Source organism: Pempheris klunzingeri, chromosome 9 (assembly GCF_042242105.1).
Source record: "Pempheris klunzingeri isolate RE-2024b chromosome 9, fPemKlu1.hap1, whole genome shotgun sequence".
NCBI classification, from domain to species: domain Eukaryota; kingdom Metazoa; phylum Chordata; class Actinopteri; order Acropomatiformes; family Pempheridae; genus Pempheris; species Pempheris klunzingeri.
The window spans coordinates 27928605-27951876 of NC_092020.1; the positions used below are offsets into that span (position 1 = coordinate 27928605).

Sequence of the window (23272 nt, forward strand, 5' to 3'; positions counted from 1 at the left end):
CATGGGTGTTACACAAATATTGTGTTAGATCTGAAATTAACCCTTTAAAGCACCAAAGTCACCCAATAACACAAACACACTAACAGATGAAGGCAGCAGCAGACCAGCAAGCTCCTGTGTTCTGTGAGGTAGAATTACTAATTTTCTCAATGGAGTCTGGTGTGATTTCTATAACCGTTTCCACTGAACTTGAGGAATTAATTCCTGAATTAAGTCAAGTATGAGAGACAAAACACTCCCCAAAAAATGTGAATATGTTCAAAACTTGCAAATTCAGTGAACAGTTTGTGAAGGAAGATTTTAGTCTGTAGTGACGATGCACCAGGAGATGTTTTAGTGTGACATCTATTATTTCTGTCAGTGGTGAAGATTTTAAAGCACCAAACACACTGATGAAGAACTGAAATGTTTCTGTGTTCATTGGGGTCACACACACACACACACCTGTAAACTGATTGACTGGCGGCTGTGGGAAAGGGTTCTGATTGGCCGGTTGTCCCGGCTGGTCCTGGTACTGAGGGGGAGGTCGGGTCAGGTGTCTCTGCAGCTGCTGGTCCTGCTGCCGCTGCTTCTCCTGCGCGCGCACACACACACACACACACACACACACAGACACACACAGACACACACAGACAAACAAAGACACACACACACACACACACAAAGACACTGTCAAACTAATATCTCAGCACAACATTAACACTCATTATCACTTATTGTACATTTTCTTCACATAATATTCTTTACAAATTTCCTCTCATTTAGTAGCCACGTGATTCTACTTGATAAAAACAAGGAGAATTAAATTAAAGGAGAAATCTGGTATTTTCAAACCCTATTTTAACTCATGTGACCCGTTACCTGTTCAGCCATGAGCTGCTGCCTCTGCATGTACTGTTGCTTCTGCTGCTCCAGGATCTGCTGTTGATGCTGCTGCTGCTGCTGCTGTTTCAGAGCCGCCGCCACCGCCGCCGCCTGGCTGCTCAGGTACGCTGTGTTACCATGGTTACCGGCCATGGCGTTGGGCCCCTGCTGGGCCGCCATGGCGTTGTTTCCTGGGGCAGGTGCCATGGTGTTGGCGGGGCCCGGGCCGCGTGGAGGAGCGGGGTAGGTGTTCTGGTCCTGACACATGAAGAAGATGCAGTCATGAATGTCTCCAGCAGGTTCAGACACAATATATGTATTATTATTATAATATCAGAAACACTATATTTATATTCTTCTTAATAGCATTTACACACACACACACACATATATATATATATATATAAATATATACATATATATATTATAAAATGTGTGTATTAATCCAAACATCAGGGTTCAAGACTTTCCAGAAACAAATATAAACCACTGAAGGACTTGAGTCTGTTCAACTGCAAAAAATGTATGTAAATAATTACATACGATATGTGTGAAACATATTTTAATATTTCTAAAAGGTTTGATGATTTTCCCAAACTTCCACCAAAGAACTGACTACATCTTCTGGCTTCGGTCATGTGGGACAGACCAGAGCAACTTCCTACTACAGACATTTATATTTTACAAAAACACAAAAAACATTTATTTTATTGAATCTGACTGAATTTTAATTATAATTTAAATTGTCCTCCTGCACCCTGGTACAATACAAACACACTCATTATGTTATGTTAATTATGTTATTACCATAATGATTTGAAAAAGACTGAGTCTGAAGACTAAATCAATCAAAAAATAATCTGAGGCACCTTTATAAACACCTACACAATCAATAAAAAAATGTTTTAAAGTCTTTTCTGGTTTTGTTGCAGTCTGTTATAATTTGTACTTCTCTCTCTGTTCTGAAAAGTGTCATAAAAACATTTATTCATGTTAACAATAAATGGAATAATGCATCATAATTCATTAGCTGCTTTACATTTCTGATTAATAATCTCAATCTGTACTGTAACTAACTGATGTTGTAACAAATGCAATCAGTTTAATATGTAGCTTTTTTTAATGGAAATACTGTAACTGTGCTCTACGGAGGCCCGACAGGACAAAAAGCTGAAGTTTGTGGGAGTTTTTGGCGTCAGTGATGATAAAGTGCACAGAGCAGCAGGAACAGAGCGTCCCGTCCGCGGCGAGGAAAAACCAGAGCAGGAGCAGCTATATTTAAATACAGAGACACAGAATATGAAAGGCTGCTTTGTCAGAGCCTCCCTGCACCCCCACCCCCACCCCCCCCACCCCTGCGTGAGCCTGAGCAACCAGCTGCTACACACACACACACAGGCCCAGGCCGGTCCAAACAAAAGGCCTCCACTCACACGGCTCTGAACCGGTCTTCATCTGCACCTGCTGGACTGAAACCTGTGCGGCTCACTACAGTCTCTGGGTATCAATCAATCAATCAATCAATCAATCAATCAATCACAGCTCGCTACAGGCCAGTCTCAGTGGTCTCAAGTGGTCGTAGCCGCTGTGATGTTTGTGAACCGAGTTTTGAAGCCTTGAGTTTGGCCTCACGGGCGTCGCCATCTTGGTTTTTTTGGAGCCGGAATGGCCGCCTCCAATTGGCGAGGTTTAGACAAGCCCTTCCCTCTGATTGGCTATTTAACTGCACACGGCGCCAGACTCCATTGACAAAAACAGTGATTTTGCCTGTGAGTTAGTGGTCTACCTCTGCCTGAATCAGTCAGTTTGTTTGAGTTATTGTGTTTTAAAGACTTCATTTGGACCCAAAACAATATTTGTGTAACACACAATAACTCCACCAATCAAATGCATTAAGGCAGTGGTGGACCAACAACTCCTGTTGTTCTGCAAGGTAAAATTACTGTTTTTTTTCAATGGAGTCTGGTGGCAGAAGTGGGTTAATTTATCAGACACCTTCGGAAGGAGAGTAAATATCAAATACAACGCTGTATAGCGCTGTTTTATACGGGAGGAATTCAGTAGAAAAGACCTGATCGCCTCTACTCAGATCTGAACGAAGCAGTAAGAAGGCCTTTGTGTTTCTGTGTTTGTGTGTGTGTGTGTGTGTGTGTGTGTGTGTGTGTGTGTGTGTGTGTGTGTGTGTGTGTGTGTGTGTGTGTGTGTGTGTGTGTGTGTGTGTGTGTGTGTGTGTGTGTGTGTGTGTGTGTGTGTGTAGGGGACAGTCCAGGAATGTGCTGCAGGCCTGGTTATGAAAGCAGGGCAGGAACAGTGTGATCAGTTTGTACAGTTGTTGTTGTTGCTGTAGCGTTAGCACTGATGCTACAGCTAGCATCTGCTAAGCTAACACAGAGGAAGTGAGAAAAAAAGGTCAAGTTAAAACCTTAAAAGTCAAACGCTCATCCACTAAACTTTTTTTTTTTTACAGTAGTTACAACATCAGTCAGTTTACAGATTGACATCATTAACCTGATAAATTAACTGAGTTTTCTATGGAGTCTGGTGCTGTAGCTGAACACTTCCTGTTTTGTTAGCGTGCTAACAGGAAGCTGCTGCAGCGTCACTGTGACCTCTGAGCGAGTTTGGAAACATTTAAAATTTTAAAACCAACTTCACTGTTGATTTCGGTGATAATTCTCTGGATAAATGACCCTCAGGTCCTCAGTGTGTTTCTCACCTGTGTGTGTGTGTGTGTGCGTGTGTCCTTACCTGTGTGTGTGTGTGTGTGTGCGTGTGTCCTTACCTGTGTGTGTGTGTGTGTGTGCGTGTGTCCTTACCTGTGTGTGTGTGTGTGTGTGCGTGTGTCCTTACCTGTGTGTGTGGTATGTGCTGCCGGTAGGTCATGCTGTTCTTCTGTTTGATCTGCTGCTGCTGTCTGAGCAGCGTCAGCAGGGCCGCCTTGTTCTGGCTCTGGGCGTTGGGGGGCCGCGGCGGTCCGGGCCCCGCCTCAAAGTGCGACAGAGGTTTAGTGTTGTTGTAGTTCAGCATGGCGGCCGAAGCCTGGGGCCCGGGCGGCGGCGGGTGGCTGAGAGGCGGCCCTGGAGTGGGGTGGCCCAGCATGTTGGGGTGTCCGGCGGGCCCCGGCATGTAGCTGCCGGCCCCCGCCTTGGGAGAGCTTTTGTTGGGCTGACTGGGCATCAGCAGCTGCTTCTGGGCGTTGGGGTTGAAGTCCTGCGGGTACAGGGAGGGGCTCGTGGGCTTGTCCATACCAAACGCGCCCCCCAGTGGGCTCTGAGAGGTGTTGGCCATCTGGGGCCAGGGCGGGGGGTGAGCGTGGGGCCCCTGGCTGTGGAACTTGGCCCCCGGCTGTGGCTGCTTGTGCTGCATCTGGCCGTGGAGGTGCTGGGCTCTCTGCTGCTGGGCGGCCAGCTGCTGCAGCTGCTGGGCGGGGGACAGGTCTTTGGGCCCGGGGGGGCCCGGAGGGAGAAGGTGATTGGGTGGAGGCTGGAGCTGCCGGGGGGGAGGAGCTGGCTGGGACTGGGGCAGAGCTGGGGAAGAGGCGGAGGAGGAGGCGACGGGGGAGCTGGTGGGGTGAGGAGGAGGAGGAGGAGGCCCGGAGGAGGTGGACCTGACGTGGGGGGAGCCGGTGTGAGAGTCCTGCTCGAAAACTGCGGAGGCCGGAGAGAACTCCGTCTTCACGCTGACCAGATCCGGAGGGAGAAGACTCTGGGAAGACTGGCCTCCCCCTCCACCTCCTGCCGCCGCTCCTCCCGCTGCTCCTCCTCCCACCGCCCCTGCACCACCCGGAGTCGGCGCCAGCTCCAGAGGGTCTTTGCGGTCCTCGAAGCCGTCGTTGAGAATGTCCTGGATGTCCTCGTAGGCCACGGAGCAGTTCAGCTCCTCCATCAGCTCCGTCCACTCCTGCTCGTTCAGGTTCAGGTCGGGGAACAGGCTGTTGTTGCCTCCTCCTGACGGCGGCATGATGGGCAGGATGTCATCGGGCTCCTGCTTCATCTCCTTCCTGTGGAAGTCCGAAACCGACTCCCTGCCGCCGCCGCCATCCGTGGACTCTCCGGACGGCCCGTGGGTCCCGTTAGAGTTCAGAGCGTCAGTGATCCCCAGTTTGGAGTCCAGCGGGGAGCCGTTGGTGGTGCCGTTGTCCAGACAGGCCTTCTTGTTGGGGGGGAAACCGTCGCTGAATCCGTTGACCTGATCTCTGCCCAGCGGAGAACCGGCGCTCTCCAGCTTCCTCTTCACCGTCTCCTGCAGCTGGAGGAGCAAACAGAGAATTAATTATCATCACAAAACCACAAACACTGCGGGGACGACGAGGGCTCAGATCCCTGACTGAGTCTCTCAGGGTACAGAAGAGTCCAAAAGCAGGTAATAAAACCAGGTTATGGACGAGAGAACACATTTAAAACCTGCTGCGGACACATTCAAACACCAGATTTGGATCCTTAACCCCCGACTGCTCGGCAACCACATAGCAACAAGTACTTAATTTTTACTGAAAGGCAGTAATATATACATTTACTATGTTAGGACAAATAATAAAACATCAAATCACCACTGAATTCTTTTCCTTCCATGGAGACACAGGTCCTGACCATATAAGCCTTGAATTATATCGTTATTATATTAATTTCACTGTGTAAATGTTGGGTTATACATTTCACCAAGTATGAGTTGGATTTGTTTAGTCTTGTTTTAAATAAAAACAGATTGGAGAATACAATTCTACATTATTTTTTTATCATATAAGCAGTTTTAAGTAATAAAAGCACATACAACATTTTGATTAAAGTTAAATAATAATTCATGCAATAGTGGGTTAAGTTAAATTATTAATGTAAAATATTAGAAGTTAAATGTTTAGTGTTTACTTCACATATAATTCACTGTTGTCTCCGTCTTTGCTCGCTCACGTGGAGTTTAGTGACCTGCTCTGTATGAACAGTGTCCTGAGATAACATTTGTTATTTAGTGGAGCCATAAAAATAAATAGTCAGTCAGTTGTCTGGTCATTTTTAGGTGCTGCCTTCAAATGTCTCGTTCCGTCCGACCAACAAAGACATTCAGTTTTCAGTTGAAGTGAAAAACAGCAAATCGTCATATTTGATGGACGTTTGCTTTAAAAACATATCAAAGTGTCCAAATGTATCAGCAAGTTGAATTTAAGACTTTTAAATCCAGTTTAATTAAATTAAAGACCAATTTTGTGATAAGAATAAACATCAAATGTGAAAACAGATCCGTAGAAACATACGTGCTGTCTGTTCAAAGTGAGAATAACCAAATATATTTATTAATGTGAATAAACACACTTGTTATTAATAACATTAATCAGTGAAGCTGCGTCACAGCTAAAGCCGAACTGTAACAGGACAGAGACTGAATCATTTTAGACGTTACAGCATCCAATACTTCATATTTCAGACCTTCCCAAACCGAACATACGACTATTTACTGCTGTTTTCAGGTCTTTCATCAGAAAATGTGAATTAAAGAGACTTTGAGGACCCGTGGCAGCCGTGTTTGAGCAATAGTTTGATTCCAGTTGAAGTTCATGTCTTATTTTAGATATTTCCATCATGAATTGAGGTTATTTGGAAGTGCTGAGTAACGGAGCCAGCTGCTGAATTATGACCGAGTTTCTATTTCTGTGCGTGCAGAGGCGGTTCTCTGGCTGCAGGGGGCGCCGCAGCTGAGCGGACCGCTATGGCAGCTGAAGGCAGCAGCGGCCGGAGTAAGAAAGCTGCTGCCGTTAATAGAATCAGCTGCAGGCAGGCTTACATAATGCCGACAACAAAGAGCCTCCTCAGAGCAGTCAGCAGATCACAGCTGTCCGCTCTGCAGGCACAACGAGCCGCCGGATCTGAGGGGAACATTCAGAACCTCCTCCACACATCAGCTGATCCTCACACGGCCCTGCTCGCCGATTATCAAAACACTCAAGACCGGACAGGTGGATCCAGGTGAAGCTCTGACACTGAATGATGGAAACACCTGTTGACCCCGTCAGTGTCTAACAAAGTGGCTCTAATAAAGTTTTTCACAGTTGTGTGTTTTAAAGAGTCTGATCTGTGGATGTGAGGCTGATCCACACCGATACGGTTTGTTGACCAACAGGCCACTGCCCTGGCAGGGTGCCACTGGGGAGCGATGCCACTCATTTGGCGGTTACCCCTGGTAACGCCATTACAGGAGTGTGGTGCTCCACTGCCCCACTGAGGTCACTCCAGTGAGCAAGTGGCTCAAAGTTACACCACTGCTTGTCCACTGTTAGGGTCGTTAGCTCTGTCCGCTCTGTTAGCACTGTTAGCTCTGTCCGCTCTGTTAGCACTGTTAGCTCTGTCCGCTCTGTTAGCACTGTTAGCTCTGTCCGCTCTGTTAGCTCTGTTAGCACTGTTAGCTCTGTCCGCTCTGTCCTCTCTGTTAGCACTGTTAGCTCTGTCCGCTCTGTTAGCACTGTTAGCTCTGTTAGCACTGTTAGCTCTGTTAGCTCTGTCCGCTCTGTTAGCACTGTTAGCTCTGTTAGCACTGTTAGCTCTGTCCGCTCTGTTAGCACTGTTAGCACTGTTAGCTCTGTCCGCTCTGTTAGCACTGTTAGCTCTGTTAGCACTGTTAGCTCTGTCCGCTCTGTCCTCTCTGTTAGCACTGTTAGCTCTGTCCTCTCTGTTAGCACTGTTAGCTCTGTCTGCTCTGTTAGCACTGTTAGCTCTGTCCTCTCTGTTAGCACTGTTAGCTCTGTCTGCTCTGTTAGGGTTGTTAGCTCTGTCCGCTCTGTTAGCTCTATTAGCACTGTCCGCTCTGTTAGCACTGTTAGCACTGTCTGCTCTTAGCACCGTTACCACTGTCTGCTCTGTTAGCCCTGTTAGCACTGTCCACACTGTTTAGGTTGTTAATGTCTTCTGTTAGCGCTGTTACCACTGTTTGCTTTGTTAGCCACATTAGCACTGCCCACCCTGTTAGCACTGCTGTTTTTTTAAATACTTTTTTACTTATTGATATTATATTAACAGACAACTTTGGGTTGTTGTTAGTTGTTGTTTTATGATATAAAACAGCGAGTGGAAAAAAGCCAAGGGGCTAAAATGTAAAACCACATTGTAGGTTAATATTTTTCATGTTATGTAACTGCTTTGAGTGTGTAAGAATACCAAGCAGCTGAAAAATTAAAACTTTTACTATTTTGCGTCATATAATTCTCTTTTTGTTAAAATTGATTTTATGAACTTGGTACAGAAAAATGTATAATTCAGGAGCCGGTGCTGAACTCAAGGTACCAGCACTGAATACTTTTGAGGTGCTCTCAGCAGAAATCTGTGTTTTCTTCCAGCTTCATCATTCTCACAGTGCAGAGTTTAGTGACTGTGTGTGTTTCACCCCGTCAGTCTGGAGGTCTGCTCAGTGTGGGCGGAGACGCTAAGCGAAGGACGGTCGGCGTCATCACGTGAAGACGTCACTCGCTAAAAATCAGTGAGTTTCAGTTTCTGTGGCGTCGGTTTCTCACTCGCCTTCTGTCTCTCTCTCGTTGAATTTAGATTTCTGGTGGCGAACGTTCACTGAAGTGTGTTAAACGTGCACCTTCCCACCTCGACTCCACAGCTCACAGGTTCACATTGTTCTTTTTACTGCACTACATTTGTCTGACAGCCTCTGAAAACCACCTCTCTCCAAATGTGGGGACTTTAACTTGAATTTTTCTGATAAACTGAAGGCTGAAGTGTTTCTTTATCCTGACGGTGCCTCTGGCTCTCTGGTTTGCTCCTTTTTTTGTTGCCGATTTTTGAATTAAGCCGAGTTTCCCTTGAAGGATTGATCGAGCAAAGTGGGATGAAAGCTAAAAGTTTCTGAAGATCACACTACATATTTAGTCTATTTTCAAAATGGGAGAATCATGTAAAATTCCCTGTCCTTTCCATGTAAAACAACCCATTTTAAACACCCTTAAGATCAGGAATGTCAAAGACATTAAGGTTTCATGTAACCACAACCAATCTGAACACGTGTGAAAGTGGAAACAACCTGAAGAAGAAAATTATTAGTACCGTTTTTATTACTAATAGTTACAGGAAAATATCGAAGATAAGAAAATAGAAGATGCACAAAATTCCCTGGTTTTCCAGGAGTTGCCGTAATAATTCATTAAATTCCACATCCATTGGGCTCCCTGGGATCAGAAACAAATGCTGCTTCTGCCATTTTTGTTTAAGTTTGACTCCCTTAACAACAGTCAGTCTGTTTGAGCACTGACGTGTTCAGTCAGAGGACTCCAATCTAATGTCTCAAATGTGAGTATACGGAGCATTTTTTTGTTTGTTTTGGTTGCTGGTTTACTGAACCTCTATTTGGCCTGACACACTGAAACATTTCAAACCATCATGTCCTGTGGGGACTCTCCGCTGACCTTTTCTCCACCAAATGTTTAATCAATTAGCAGAGAAAATAGGCAGTATGTACAGAAATGACCTTCATGTAAATAAAGATGGAAAAACAGCCCGGGGGTGGGGGGGTGGGGAGTCAGGAGAGAGACATCACTGATGGACAGAGAGAGAGCAGCGAGTCTGCCCCGAGGAGAAAGGAAACTCTGGTGACTCATTGAACCTCTTAAACTTGAAATACTGGTCCGACTCCTCCTCCTCGTCACCATGGCTACAGAGCTGGAGGGGTGGGGGTGTGGTGGTAGTGTTGAGGGGGGGGGGGTGCAGCTACAACTATGAAGCCACTGGACTGAAAACATCAGTTGCCTTCTGGGTATTTGAGTCTGCAGACAGCTTCACCTGTGAGGTAACACTGGACTATAGTCAGTGAACCGATACTGATACTACAGCTGTTACTGAAATACTTCCTACTACTACTGACATCACTACTCCAACTAATACTACAACTACTACAGCAGAGACAAACACTCAGCAGGTTGGGGAAAGGATCCCTGCAGAGAGAGACCTGGAAGATCCTTTTGGTTTAACCACAAACAGCCGTTATATCGCTCTCTGCACACACACCAGACTACATTCACTAAAACAGGGATTTTACCTCACAGAACACAGGAGCTGCTGGTCTATTGTTGCCTTAATCTGTGAGTTTCTTGGCGTTATTGTGCGACTTTGGTGTTTTAAATGGTTAGTTTTAATCCAACACAATATTTGTGTAACATAAAACCACACAATCAAACTAACTGATGGAGGCAGCAGCAGACCAGCAGCTCCTGTGTTCTGTGAGCTAAAATTCCTGTTTTAGTGAATGTAGTCTGGTGTGTGTGCTGTTTGTGGTTAAACCAAAAGGATCTTCCAGGTCTCTCTCTGTAGGGATCCTTTCCATGATGCTGTCACACACTTAGAATAACACTCTGAGCCTGTCAGAGGCTAAAACAAGCACTTTTAGTAGAAAGACAAAGACTACTGCTAGTTTTTTGCAGAGTGATGAATAAAGGCCAAGGTTTTGTTATGGCTAAAACAACCAAGTCTGCATATTTTACATAACAGTCCAATAACGAAGGACTTGTTAATATCTTCAGAGTGACTCATCCTGGAGCTTTTCGCTGTCACTTTGCCACAAAAATCCCAAATATCTGATGTGTTTATCACTTATCACAGTCTGGCTACATGCTTTCAGCTTGAGTATTTAGCTGAGGTCTAGTTTCACTGCCCTGCCTGTGGTGTTTATTTGACTTTTACTTGTGTTATTCTCGTGTGCGTTCATCTATTTGCAGGTAAGCAGTTTTAGAAACAGACCGATGTGTCAGCAGGCTGATATTACCGACATATCAGCTTATCACTACACATGTTGTCAATATTTGGGCATTTCTAATGCTAGTTTAATATATTTCAATTGTAAATGTTATATATAGTTACTGAAAAACACCTTGTCTCAGTTTACTCAGTTTAGACTCTTTAATAAACAAATCTGAGGACTGTCAAATGTCTGAATATGCTCTATTTTCTTCAGAATGATAAAATCCTCTAACCAGTATTTGTCATTATAATGAATTTCCTGAAAAATAAAAGTATAATTTTAGCTGATTTCAATTCAATTTATTTTGTATAGCCCAATATCATAACAGAGTTGTCTCACAGTGCTTTACAAAGTTCACTGAAATTCTGATTCTGCAATGTGACCCTAACCCTTACAAAGGTCTTCACCCATTAACATTAAGGAGCTGATTCATTTGTGATATTGTGGGATTTAATGGGAAAATGCCACCTTTTAACAGTAAAAATCTCAGTCGACAGATTAAAACGTCCTCATATTATATTTCCTGACATTTCATCAGACCATTTTTTATGACAATGAAAAACCAAAAAATATTGGCAGGAACTATAACAGCAGGTCTTTACTCAGATCAGACAGAAGGAACCAACGGCCACCATCATTCTTCTCCCAGCAAATACACAAATACACGTTTAGTCCGTTTTAAAACGTATAAATCACGTCTGAGTCTCAGCAGGATAGTCAGTCTCATTTCCACCTGGTAATAAATCTGATCTGTATCCAGACACGTTGTCTGCCTGTCTGACCACACCTGGAGGTCTCAGGTAGGTGTAAATGTGAACTGGACGACAGCACCGACAACTTCATCACGCTCTGACCTGACGAACGTTTAAAGACAGCAGGCTGTGCGGTGATTGATAATGATTGGAAATGAGCGACAGTGGACTGCTCCATTAACCAAGACATCCAAAAACCAAATGGAGGAAAAAGGTCGGCGTGATAAAGACACTAACAAAAGCGTTAGGTTAACGTTACCCAGCGGACAGGAAGCTACAAACCAACAACATTAAAGTGCAACTGGGCCGATGTCATAACAAGACACATCACTTTAGCTAACTGAGCTTATAAAACAAAGATCCGACATCTACGAGGTACCGAGAGGGATCCTTTATTATCCAGATCGCCTTTATTACCGGCAGCCAGTTATAAAAAACAGACTCAGTCTTTGACTTGAATATAACTCTGAGGCAGACCTGCTGCATTTAAATTTACCTGCTGCATAAAACTTCATACTGACTTAGACACAATGCATTGTGGGTAAAATAAGTGGTAAAATGGTGGCTGCAACAGTGACACATGGTGACAGAAGATAACTCAGCTGTTTAGTTAAATGAACATCAATGTGAAAAACCCTCGCAGGTCTGGATGAGGAGCTCTGAGAGTTTCTCGGTAGCGGAGCTGCCGTAAACGACATGATGCTATCATTAGCTAGCATGAGCTAATGTTCGCTAACACTAGCCAGGGGGAGACGTGGTTAATTCTACCTCTCAAATTAAGCCGGTCATAATACTGATGCAGCAGACAGGCTTAATTAGACCAGACCAGGTGTAAATGGGGCGTCTTTGATCATTCTAAGCCAGGTTACCGTCTGCAGGAAGATCAGCTGATGTAGTTAATATTTTCAGGAGTTTTCTGTCATTGTCATCTTCTTCCTTCAGGTATTTCCCCTAAATATTCATATCTTTGAACAGGTCCAGACCATGTGGGGAGTGTGCAAGGTCTCTGGATGTTAGATGTGTTTTCAGTTTAGGGGAAATTAATAATAAAAATTATTCTGCTACAGGATTCAGTGCAACAGGCAGAACAAGAAGCAGAAAACATTACTGACTGGTTATTTTATCTTAATCTGTGTCAGTCTGTAATCTGTCATGTTTCCAGCTGTGTGTGTCGTGAAAACATTTAAAATGTGTTTTGGAGTCTGCGGTCCAGCGTTGTGACATCACTACAGAGAGGAGCCAATCACAGCGCCGCAGAGCCGATTTGGCCCCACCTCCTCCAGCAGAGCCTGCTGTCGACACAGAGGAGTGTGTGAGCGAGGCGTTTCCTGACAGCGTTAGTGCTCAGGACACACACACACACACACACACACACACACACACACACACACACACACACACACACACACACACACACACACACACACACACACACACACACACACACACACACACACACACACACACACACACACACACACACACACACACACACACACACACACACACACACACACACACACACACAGTGATGAGTCAGCAGTGAGGGGGCGGTCGGGGGTTTCTGTTCACACTGAGTCACCTCTCAGGACTCCAGTCAGTGTTTGTCAGTGTGTCGCTGCTGAAAACCAAAGGACTCTGAACCAGAACCAGGAGGAGTTCAGCCAGAGAGACTACTGCACTACTATCATCATCATCATCACTACTACTACTGCACTACTATTATCATCATCACTACTGCACTACTATTATCATCATCATCACTACTACTACTGCACTACTATTATTATCATCATCACTACTGCACTACTATTATCATCATCATCATCACTACTACTACTACACTATTATCATCATCATCACTACTACTACTACTGCACTACTATTATCATCATCATCACTACTACTACTGCACTATTATTATTATCATCATCATCACTACTGCACTACTATTATCATCATCATCATCACTACTACTACTGCACTATTATTATTATTATCATCATCATCATCATCACTACTGCTGCTGTACAAGTACTGCTGCTATACTACGTTTACTGCTGTACTACTGTTAATACTAGTAGCCGTATCAGTATCCACTGTATTGTGGCCATCATTGGGTCCAGCTAGCTAACGCTAACACAGTATACCATATAAAACCTCCGTCATGCTGCTGTTTAGCTGCACTGTGCTCTAGTTCAGGTGTTTCTATTATTTTGTCCACCCGTTGAATCACTTCTCTGTGTGACGGGAAGCTCGACCGCGTCTCCAGATGTGCTGCAGTTTGGCTGTTTGTCGACTAAAAGCAGAATAAACAGGATCCCTGTGTTTTCCAGGCTGTGCTGTTTAATGGTGGAATCAGCCTTTAAAAAAATAAGAACAACCTGGAAGCACTAAAGTGGAACTGAAGCACTTTCACACAGAAAAGACCTTTACAAGTTTAGACGGCTAAACGGGGACGCCGTCAGCTTAAACGCCTGATAAATCCACCGGCACTCTCACCTGCTATCAGACGGACTTTGGACTCTTTTACACTCCTCTGTTCTCTCACACACACACACACACACACACACACACACACACACACACACACACACACACACACACACACACACACACACACACACACACACACACACACACACACACACACACACACACACACACACACACACACACACACACACACACACACACACACACACACACACACACACACACACACACACACACACAAAGGACTGAAAATAGGGAATTTCAAATTTAAAACTGTTTAAAGAGAGTTCAAATAAATCCCTGACAGCACAGAGGATTTATTGAAATATTCTCTGTTCTTGTAGTAGTGTTGATTGAAATAACAGTTTTGAATGAAGATGTAATGTTTACGTGTGTGGACGAGGAGACGCTGCCTCGGTGGTGACTAGTGGGGGTCCAAATAAATAAAATAAACTGGCTGTTAACTGTAATCTTCTGTTGATGAAATACTTCCTGTAATAAATATTAAAATAAAACAGGTCAGAGGTCGTCCAGCTGGTTGGGGTTCGGTGCGTCTGTGACGTGGTCATGAAGGGGTTAAATGTCCCCGGAGTGGCCACAACAAGCTGAAGGGAAACACGGAGGTCACGTGACCAGACACACGCTAAACAACACTTCCTCTGTCGAGTCGCTGAGGCCACACACACACACACACACCAGCAGAAGAAGAGTTTCCCTGATCAACAGCAATCAATCAGTGTGATCAGCTCTAGTGAACACACACACTCAGTCTAATCGATCCCTCAATGATTATTTATACTGAACATTAGTGGTTTATCGTATCCTCCTGCCTTTTTAAAGGTGCATTCAAGATCTACCGTTGTCAGGCTGATACTCAATACATTGATTTAAACTTATATTAATCGATGTTTGCACATAAAGTGATGCAAGTGTGGAAGCTGTGCCCTGACATCCAGCCTGTCTGTCTGTCTGTCTGTGTGTGTCTGTGCCCTGACATCCAGCCTGTCTGTCTGTCTGTGTGTCTGTGCCCTGACATCCAGCCTGTCTGTCTGTCTGTGTGTCTGTGCCCTGACATCCAGCCTGTCTGTCTGTCTGTGTGTCTGTGCCCTGACATCCAACCTGTCTGTCTGTCTGTGTGTCTGTGCCCTGACATCCAACCTGTCTGTCTGTCTGTGTGTCTGTGCCCTGACATCCAGCCTGTCTGTCTGTCTGTCTGTGCCCTCACATCCAGATCGCCTGTGTGTCTGTGCTCTGATGTCCTGTCTGTCTGTGCCCTCACACCCTGCCTGTCTGTCTGTCTGTCTGTGCCCTCACACCCAGCCTGTCTGTCTGTCTGTCTGTGCCCTCACACCCAGCCTGCCTGCCTGTCTGTCCCCTCACACCCTGCCTGCCTGCCTGCCTGTCTGTCTGTCTGTCTGTGCCCTGACATCCAGCCTGTCTGTCTGTGCCCTGACATCCAGCCTGTCTGTCTGTGCCCTGACATCCAGCCTGTCTGTCTGTGCCCTGACATCCAGCCTGTCTGTCTGTCCGTGCTCTGACATCCAGCCTGTCTGTCTGTCTGTCTGTGCTCTGACATCCAGCCTGTCTGTCTGTCTGTGCTCTGACATCCAGCCTGTCTGTCTGTCTGTCCCCTCACACCCAGCCTGCCTGCCTGCCTGCCTGCCTGCCTGCCTGCCTGTCTGTCTGTCTGTCTGTGCCCTCACACCCAGCCTGTCTGTCTGTCCCCTCACACCCAGCCTGCCTGCCTGTCTGCCTGTCTGTCTGTGCCCTCACACCCAGCCTGTCTGTCTGTGTACAGCCCGTGTCCGCTGCTCACTCACCGCTATCAGGGTGCTGTTCCGGCTCTGCTCCGCCGCCGTCCCTCCGCTCTCCCCGAGCTCTCCTCCGCCGCCTCCTCCTCCTCCTCCTCCTCCGCCGCCCGGCGCTCTCTGTCCGGCCTGGTCGCCGCTGGGCTGGGGCTGCCGGTGCTTGTTGGACCGCTTGGCCTTGGCCTGCAGGCAGCGCTGGTGCAGGGCGAAGGTCTGCTGCCTCTCCAGCTCCAGCCGCTCCAGCGTCGCGTTCTCGTAGCGGCTCTCGCAGCTGTTGTGATGCTGCCGGAAGAGCTCGATCCTCCGGCGGAGCCGCTCCATCACCGCGCTGTGTCGCGGTGTAACAAAATCCGCCATCATCAATAAAGACTTGTAGTAAACTCCCGGCTCAGGTTTCGTCCATAAAATGCTGAATTTGGCTCTTTTTCACTCTGGGCGTCTATACACCCCCCCTCGCCCTTTACAAAGACTCCTGTGCTGGCTCCATGGAGGCGACCTTTGTCTTGCTAATGGCCTTCAGTCACAGCGGCACTCACTGCCGAAGAGGAAAATTAAGGTTTTTGGGTGCAACACCATGCAGCCTCCCGATTTCAGCCACTCAGACCCGAGTGTTTGCAGTGATCCTCTACATGTACAGCAGCTCATTTAACTTGCTGTGTAAAACAGCCAATGGAGTCTTGTTTAGAGCCACATTCCGCCTGAGTTTTACCCCAAATCACACACACACAAACCCGATTTACCCCCGTGCTGTGAAAACAGACCAAAGCCCGCTACCTTCCGCTCAAACCCTTTAAATAATTTACACTACATGTGAATTTCAATCAATGAAACTGTGCGCTGTCTCGCCATCAAACTAACTCCCGTTGGGCTAAGTTCAGTTAGCACATTCCTCCACTCAAAATCAAAGTTGGAGCGTCGAAAATTCCCTAAAAAATGATCCGAGCTGCCATTAAAATGAGGCTGTTCTGGAGCTAGCTCTCCTTAGCTTCTGGCTCCACTCGTACTCATCCGTTAGCGGCACTGCCGGACTCAGTGAGAGCATCATAACGGGTCTCCAACTTGCCCGAAACTTTATTTTGCTACTTTATTAACGCTAGTAGTTAGCTTGGTTAGCCGAGGCGAGAGCTAGCTGGCTAGCAACTTGGCTTCTTCACAAACTTGGCAGCAATTACTCAACACTGTACTTTCACACACGAGAAAACACACGGCAATACTTTTCAGACAATTGAAGCTTAGTTAGGTTTTAAATTCACTTACTGTGAAAGTGTTGCGATCCGCTCCTTCCTACAGCATCTGTCTACCAAACAGCTGATCCTCCGCCTCCTTGTAGCCGTTAGCCGCTAGCTGCTAACACTATGTTTTGGGCAGACGGGCTAACGATAGCTCGACTAGCTGGCTGGCTAGCTAGGCTAGGTGGCTAGCCTGAAACGTTCAAATAAAGCATCGTACTTTAAATGTATTTCTCCCGAGGTGCCGGCGCGGATAATCCCCCCCCCTGGCCGAGCCCGAGTCGGGATAAGAACGGTTTTAGAGCGGATCCGTCAGTGAGAACAGGCTAACTCTGTCCCTCTGTGCTGCTTCTATTGTTTTCCAGCGGACAGGCAGGTCTACGCCGCCATCTTGGAAACTTTCTCTTTTTTTCCATGAACGACAGGAGGAATGTCCCAGGTCCCGCCCCCCGATGATTGACAGCAGCGACAGCCAACGAGGAGTTGGTATTTGGGCAGCACTCTGGTTAGGGGATAATGTAAAATCAATCAAGTGTCAACAAAATAAACAACTGACAACTAAGTCTGCTGCAGAAGTTAACTGTTTTTCATCGTTAGTGATAAAATCAGTAAAAAATAAATAAAAAGGCCCCGCCCACTTCCGGGTTAGCAGATCTGTTTATTTTTCATTTACACATTTTCCAAACACTTTGCAGGCAATTTCAAGCTTTTCCAGCACCTCACGTCCGTGACAAATGAAACATACTCAAACCAATAATTAGAGTTCTTTTATTGAATTATCTAATAGGTGAATCATCCAGTTATAGTGTCATTATTTTGATGCAATTAAATCTTCAAACACTTTCTAGCATTTTATTCCAAACCTTTAAAACTCAATTTAAGCATTTCCAAGGAGTTTCCATCACCTGTACAAACTCAATTACACAGGTGAGTAGAGCCCATTCCTGCCAGGTAAAAAGGATGAAAAACAGAATTTAAAAGGTTATAAAAAGAAAAAAAATTGTGAGCTACTGAGGCAAAATTACAATTCAAGAAAATATAAAACACAAGTTTTAAAGTAAAAATGACAAACTTTTAAGTGAAGATAATACAAGACTGTGTCCAAAACTTTATCTAACCAAACCTGTAATGTTATTTTTAGTATTTACTATATTCAAACATCCCTTTAACTATTTTAATGTGGTTGTTTTTCCTGCGTACTCTTAACCATAAAGTATATGGGGACCATGATGCAGGGTGATTCTGCACATTGAATTAAAAACAAAAAAACAAAATTGAAATCTTTGCATGGTGTTGGGGTTTAGACCTTAACGACATTTTATTGCCCTCTTCAAAACACACCAGACTCCATTGACAAAAACAGTGATTTTACCTCACAGGACACAGGAGCTGCAGGTCAACTACTACTGCTACTTCTACTTCTACTGCTGCCTCGATCAGTCAATTTGTTTGTTATGGTGTGTTAAACAAATACTGTGTTGGAGCCAAACTAGCCCTTTAAAACACCAAAGTCACACAACAACACACACAAACCTATCAATTGAAGCAGCAGAAGACCAGTGAGTCTCTTGTAAAATCCCCGTTTTAGTGAATGTAGTCTGGTGTGTGTGCAGAGAGCGATATAACGGCTGTTTGTGGTTAAACCAAAAGGATCTTCCAGGTCTCTCTCTGTAGGGATCCTATAACACTCTGAGCCTGTCAGTGGATCAAACAAGCTCTTTCAGTAGACCTACTAGACCCACTGGACCAATTCCAGCACCTTTTGTACCTACCAGTCATTTAGAAACCCCAATATGTACAAATAGGACCAATTTTTACATAGTAGTATGCTTATACGATAAAGACATGACTGCTTCTTCCACCGGTCTGTTCCTGTTGTTGATGTAAAGTTAACCTCGGACTCCTTTGGTTGTTAATGAGTGTGAAACTCTGCTCTGACATGGACTCAGCCTGACCTGCACTAAAATCTGAAAAACAAAATTACAGACTCATTAAAAACACTCTGCAGCCTCTCGTTCAGTTTCCATTCGGCCTTTTTATTCATCAAAACAAATGTTGGCTGCTTCCACACACACGCACACACACATACATACACACACACATCAGGCTCCATCATCACAGTATTTCTAATCAAAGCTGGATCTCGGTGCGGTGCGTCAGCAGGTCCGTCTCTCCTTACATAGTGTGTACATCAGAAAACAGGCTGGGCCAACACTTACAGTTTAGTTCAAACACAGAGTCAACAAAGTAAAAAGTAAAAGAGTTACACGGCCATGTAAAGTTTCACCAGCAGATACAGTGTTCAGTCTACAGTCTGTTAGCTAGGCAGCTTCAGCCGGACGCAACCAGAGGAAGTAATCAGACTAAAAAAAAAAAAAAAAAAAGGAGGGAGGCGACGGAGAGGATGGCTGAAACATACATTCTCAATGGGAATGTAACGCTGCTGCTGGAGGCGATTCACCCTAAAGCGTCATATTGTGACAGCGAAGGAGTTTAACGACGACTGAAAGCAGCAGAGCTCACAGCCTGAACCTAACTAGCTTGTGTTTAGCCTGAAGAATAAAAAAAAGGAGGGGAAATGAGGGTTAAAGGTCACCTGACACGGTAGCGGGGGAACCTCCGGTTCACCTCAAGGCCCCAAATCTGACCTCGCTGACGTCCAGAGGGACAAACCCACCACCTCTGGCTTTATCCCCGCCCATAATTTACATATCAACCGCCTGTCAACACCCATCAGCCAATCACTGCAGAGCTCACTCATGATTGGTGGTAAAAAAAAAAAAAAAAAAACAATAATCAGGAAACAGGAAACGTGTGGTTGTTTAACCGTCTGGAAAACTGAAGTACGACACGACACGAGGACACAGACAGACACATCAACAGTCACCTCATGAACACAAGGCCACGCCCACGGAGTCGTTTTTCTACTTTCAGGATCACTAAACCAGGTTTATGTCAGATTTTACGGTTCAACCGGCCGAACTGCGCGGTGACGCTACAGCACGTAGCCGAGGTCGGACAGTCGGGACAGTCGTAGCCTCTTCACAGCACGTCATCTCGCACACTCGACTACTTTCTGCTGCTTTATCAGTTTTAGAGCCACAGTGAGGGGAAAAAATCTGAGATTTTCAGAATTAAGTCGTAATTTCAAGAGGAAAAAAAAAAATTGTTAATAAAGTTGTAATTTTCTTTACAAAAATAGTCAGACTAAGAAAAATGGCTGAACGAGGAGAAAGTCGTAATAAAATCATAGTATTACAAACATTAATTTCTACCATTGAGGAAAAAAAACAACTGGGAATATATTAGGCTACGAGCAACCACAAAACAGGCGCAGTTTTATAAAATTACAACTTTATTTTTTTCAATATTCAGATTTTTCACATAATTACGACTTTTGTCCGATAAAATTTCGGTTTTGTTTCTAGAAATCTCAGATTAGTTTATACTCCAGGTTTGAATCTTTACAGACAGAGTTCATGGAGTCATTTCTCATGTTCACTTTTTTTCCCCACCAGTGGAGAGAAAACCGGACGGTTTGTCCTGACGGTGGCGCCGGTGGAAAGGTCAGAGTCACCAAACACGATGACGTAATCTGGTCGTTAGCCGTCCAGATATTTCCGCCAGGATTAAAGTGTTGGACGAAGACTGACGAGCAGGAAAACAACAAAAAAACCCACCATTATTCACATCAACTTCAGCTTTTTATTCTCCCGTAACGTCGCAGTTTTGAGATTCGACTGGACGCCGTTTCTTGGTCTGTAACTGAGGTCATGTGACCATCAGTGGGCCGATCGGAAGTGGTCACGCAGCAGCAGCAGACGACAACAGAATCATTAAAAGTTATAATTCTCTTCCAGTCCAGTTCTGGTTGATTTTGGCAACACCTGTGGTGACTGGTGGTGACGCTACGATCACCTTCACAATGATTGGCTGTTCCTGATGACATCATTACATGTCACACGTGCGAATTACACAAAACATACGATTCTAAACAGACAACTACAGCTTTAAGAAGTCTAGAGGGATTCTTACGTTTAAGCATCCTAACAGAGTTTGTTTTGTCTTATTTTAAAGGTCCCCTTACCAGCTTTCCCTGGAGCTTTCAACCACATCTCTCAGTCTTCATCAGCAGATAAAGTTTGCTCAGCTGATCCAAGTACAGAACCTGGATGATCTTTTTATCTTTACCTACGTCACATGACGTCGACTGAGCAAACTGAAGACCATAAGATGGAGCTGAAAGCTCTGGAGGAAAGCTAGAAAGTGAACCCGGACCGAAGGTTATTCTGTCAAATGAGTTTTTCCTCTGATTTCACATTCAAGTGCCGTCTCTTTTAAGCATGGGGCTTCACTCTGACACGGGTCCAGGTGATTGGTGGAGGCGTTGTGGCGCAGCAGGCGGACAGGTGGGAGGTTAAGCGCCGGAGTTTTTCCCTTAGTGCCTTTTTCTTTTCATAAAGGGGTTGATGAAAGAGGGACTGGGTGTCTGTCCACCTGCTGACACGACGAGTTCAAGTCCAAACTAAAAACGAAGGCAGCTCAAACTGTTCGAAAGTGAACCAGAGACAGGTGACGAAAACACCTGGAAGCTGAGATGCCGTTTGAGGAGGAACTAGCCGGTGTTTCGAGCCGCCGTCATGTTTGTTTGGACTGAAATCTCAAAGAAAACGCAGAAGAAGAATCTGTAAAAACGGGACTACGTGAGAGTGAAAAACCTCCAAAGTGTCACAAACCTGTTCTGTTCACAACAGCTGGAGATGTGAGGTTTTACGGGGTCGAAAAGGTCATCTGCTGCTGCTGGTAACCGTCACCTGACGCCGACTCAACACTTTCTGACTGACAAACGCTCGGCATGCAAAGCCACGACTGGTCCGACAACATCCTCCTCAACGCCAGGTTACACAACACCTGTCACGTACAGGTAAATCCAGCTCCAACTCGTTCTCTCCAAACATATAAGGCTTGATCTGGCCGACCTCTGACCTCCGCCATCAGGACGATAAAAACAGCAGAAATACCAAGAAGACTCGTTCAGGGGAGCGTTCCCAATGGAGCTAACATGAAGCTAATGTGAAGCTAACATGCTGCTAACATGAGGCTAACATGGGGCTAATGTGGAGCTAACATGGAGCTAACGTGGAGCTAATGTGAAGCTAACATGCTGCTAACATGAGGCTAACATGGAGCCAAAGCAAAGCTAACATGCTGCTAACATGAAGCTAACGTGGGGCTAAACGTGGAGTTTACTGCTTTACAACAAACAATTACAAGAAAACAAGAAATAAAAAAGAAGAAAAAGGTTGTCAGCTAGTGTGTTCCCAGTTCATTAAAAAAAAATATTAGCATGTTACCTGCTGTGACAAATCACTAATTTGGGGGTTACTTTAGGATGCTAGCTAATTTGTAAAAACTAGGAAGGCTAGTGAGCCACGTGTTAGTAGGTCAATTATCTTTTAACTGGCTAATTAGCTAGTTGTTGATAAGTAAATCACATTATTTGTGGGCTTGTTAGCAGCCCATTGCTAGGCTAATTATCAGAGTGTAGTCCAAGTGGGATGATGGTAGGAGACTTTAAATTGTAGTACAAGTAGCCAAGTTGCTCGTGAGCTCATTAGCTGGCTAGAAGACTAATTAGCAACCCTTGTGGTAGGTTAATTTACTGCAAGTTTGTAGGATTATACATTTCCAGACTCCCAGAAGGCAAATAAATCACCAGTTAGGAGGTGAATTTGCATGTAGCTTTCAAGCTAGCTGCTAGCCTAGCAAGCTAGACAGTTGTTTGACAGTTAATCACAACATTTGTGGGCCAATCAGCAGCCTGCTGGTTGGCTACTTGGCAAAACTACTGGTAGGTTAACTGTTGGACTATTAGCAAGATAACCCAAACTGCTCATTAGGCTAATTAGCAGGCTAGTTAGCCCGAGCAGGATCACGACAGGTTACCCAGCAACTGTTGATAGACAAACGTCCAAACGTCAGGAGGCTAATTAGCGAGTGGCTAAGGGGCTAATTAGCAGGCTGTTGGTAGGGTGGGGCTCCGGCTAGCTCAGGATGGCGGTGGGCGGTGCGTCAGATGGGACGGGACGGGACACGGCGATCCCGTTGGTTCGAGTCTGCTCAGGTGGTGTTAGGGAATGATGCAGGAAGTTTTAGTTAATCTCAAAAACAAAAATCCTTTTAATCGCGCTAACTCAGTCCTGTTCGTACTGGAATCATCATCATCATCATCATCATCATCATCATGCGGCGTCCATATTGGAGGTCTTGATTAGTTTCCTGTCGGCTTCACTGCTTCAAACGGGTTCCATTTAGGCTTCATCACCTCGGAGCAGAGGAGTAGAAGAAGAGGAGGAGGAGAAGGAGGAGGGAGAGAGGGGCTGGGGGAGGAGGTGAGGTTGGG

General features: G+C 45.3%; 1 protein-coding gene across 1 annotated transcript in view; it reads right to left on the bottom strand.

Annotated features, from left to right (window-relative positions):
• maml1 (mastermind-like transcriptional coactivator 1) overlaps positions 1 to 16158 on the bottom strand; it is a 31194-nt gene extending 15036 nt beyond the window's left edge. The window contains exons 1-4 of the mRNA XM_070837446.1: positions 15653 to 16158; positions 3715 to 5112; positions 862 to 1122; positions 445 to 574 (exon numbers count right to left, since the gene is read on the bottom strand). Of these exons, the coding sequence (XP_070693547.1) occupies positions 445 to 574; positions 862 to 1122; positions 3715 to 5112; positions 15653 to 16000 (2137 nt within the window). The 5' untranslated portion in view covers positions 16001 to 16158. The remainder of the gene's footprint in view (positions 1 to 444; positions 575 to 861; positions 1123 to 3714; positions 5113 to 15652) is intronic.
• Between the last annotated feature and the right edge of the window lie 7114 nt (positions 16159 to 23272).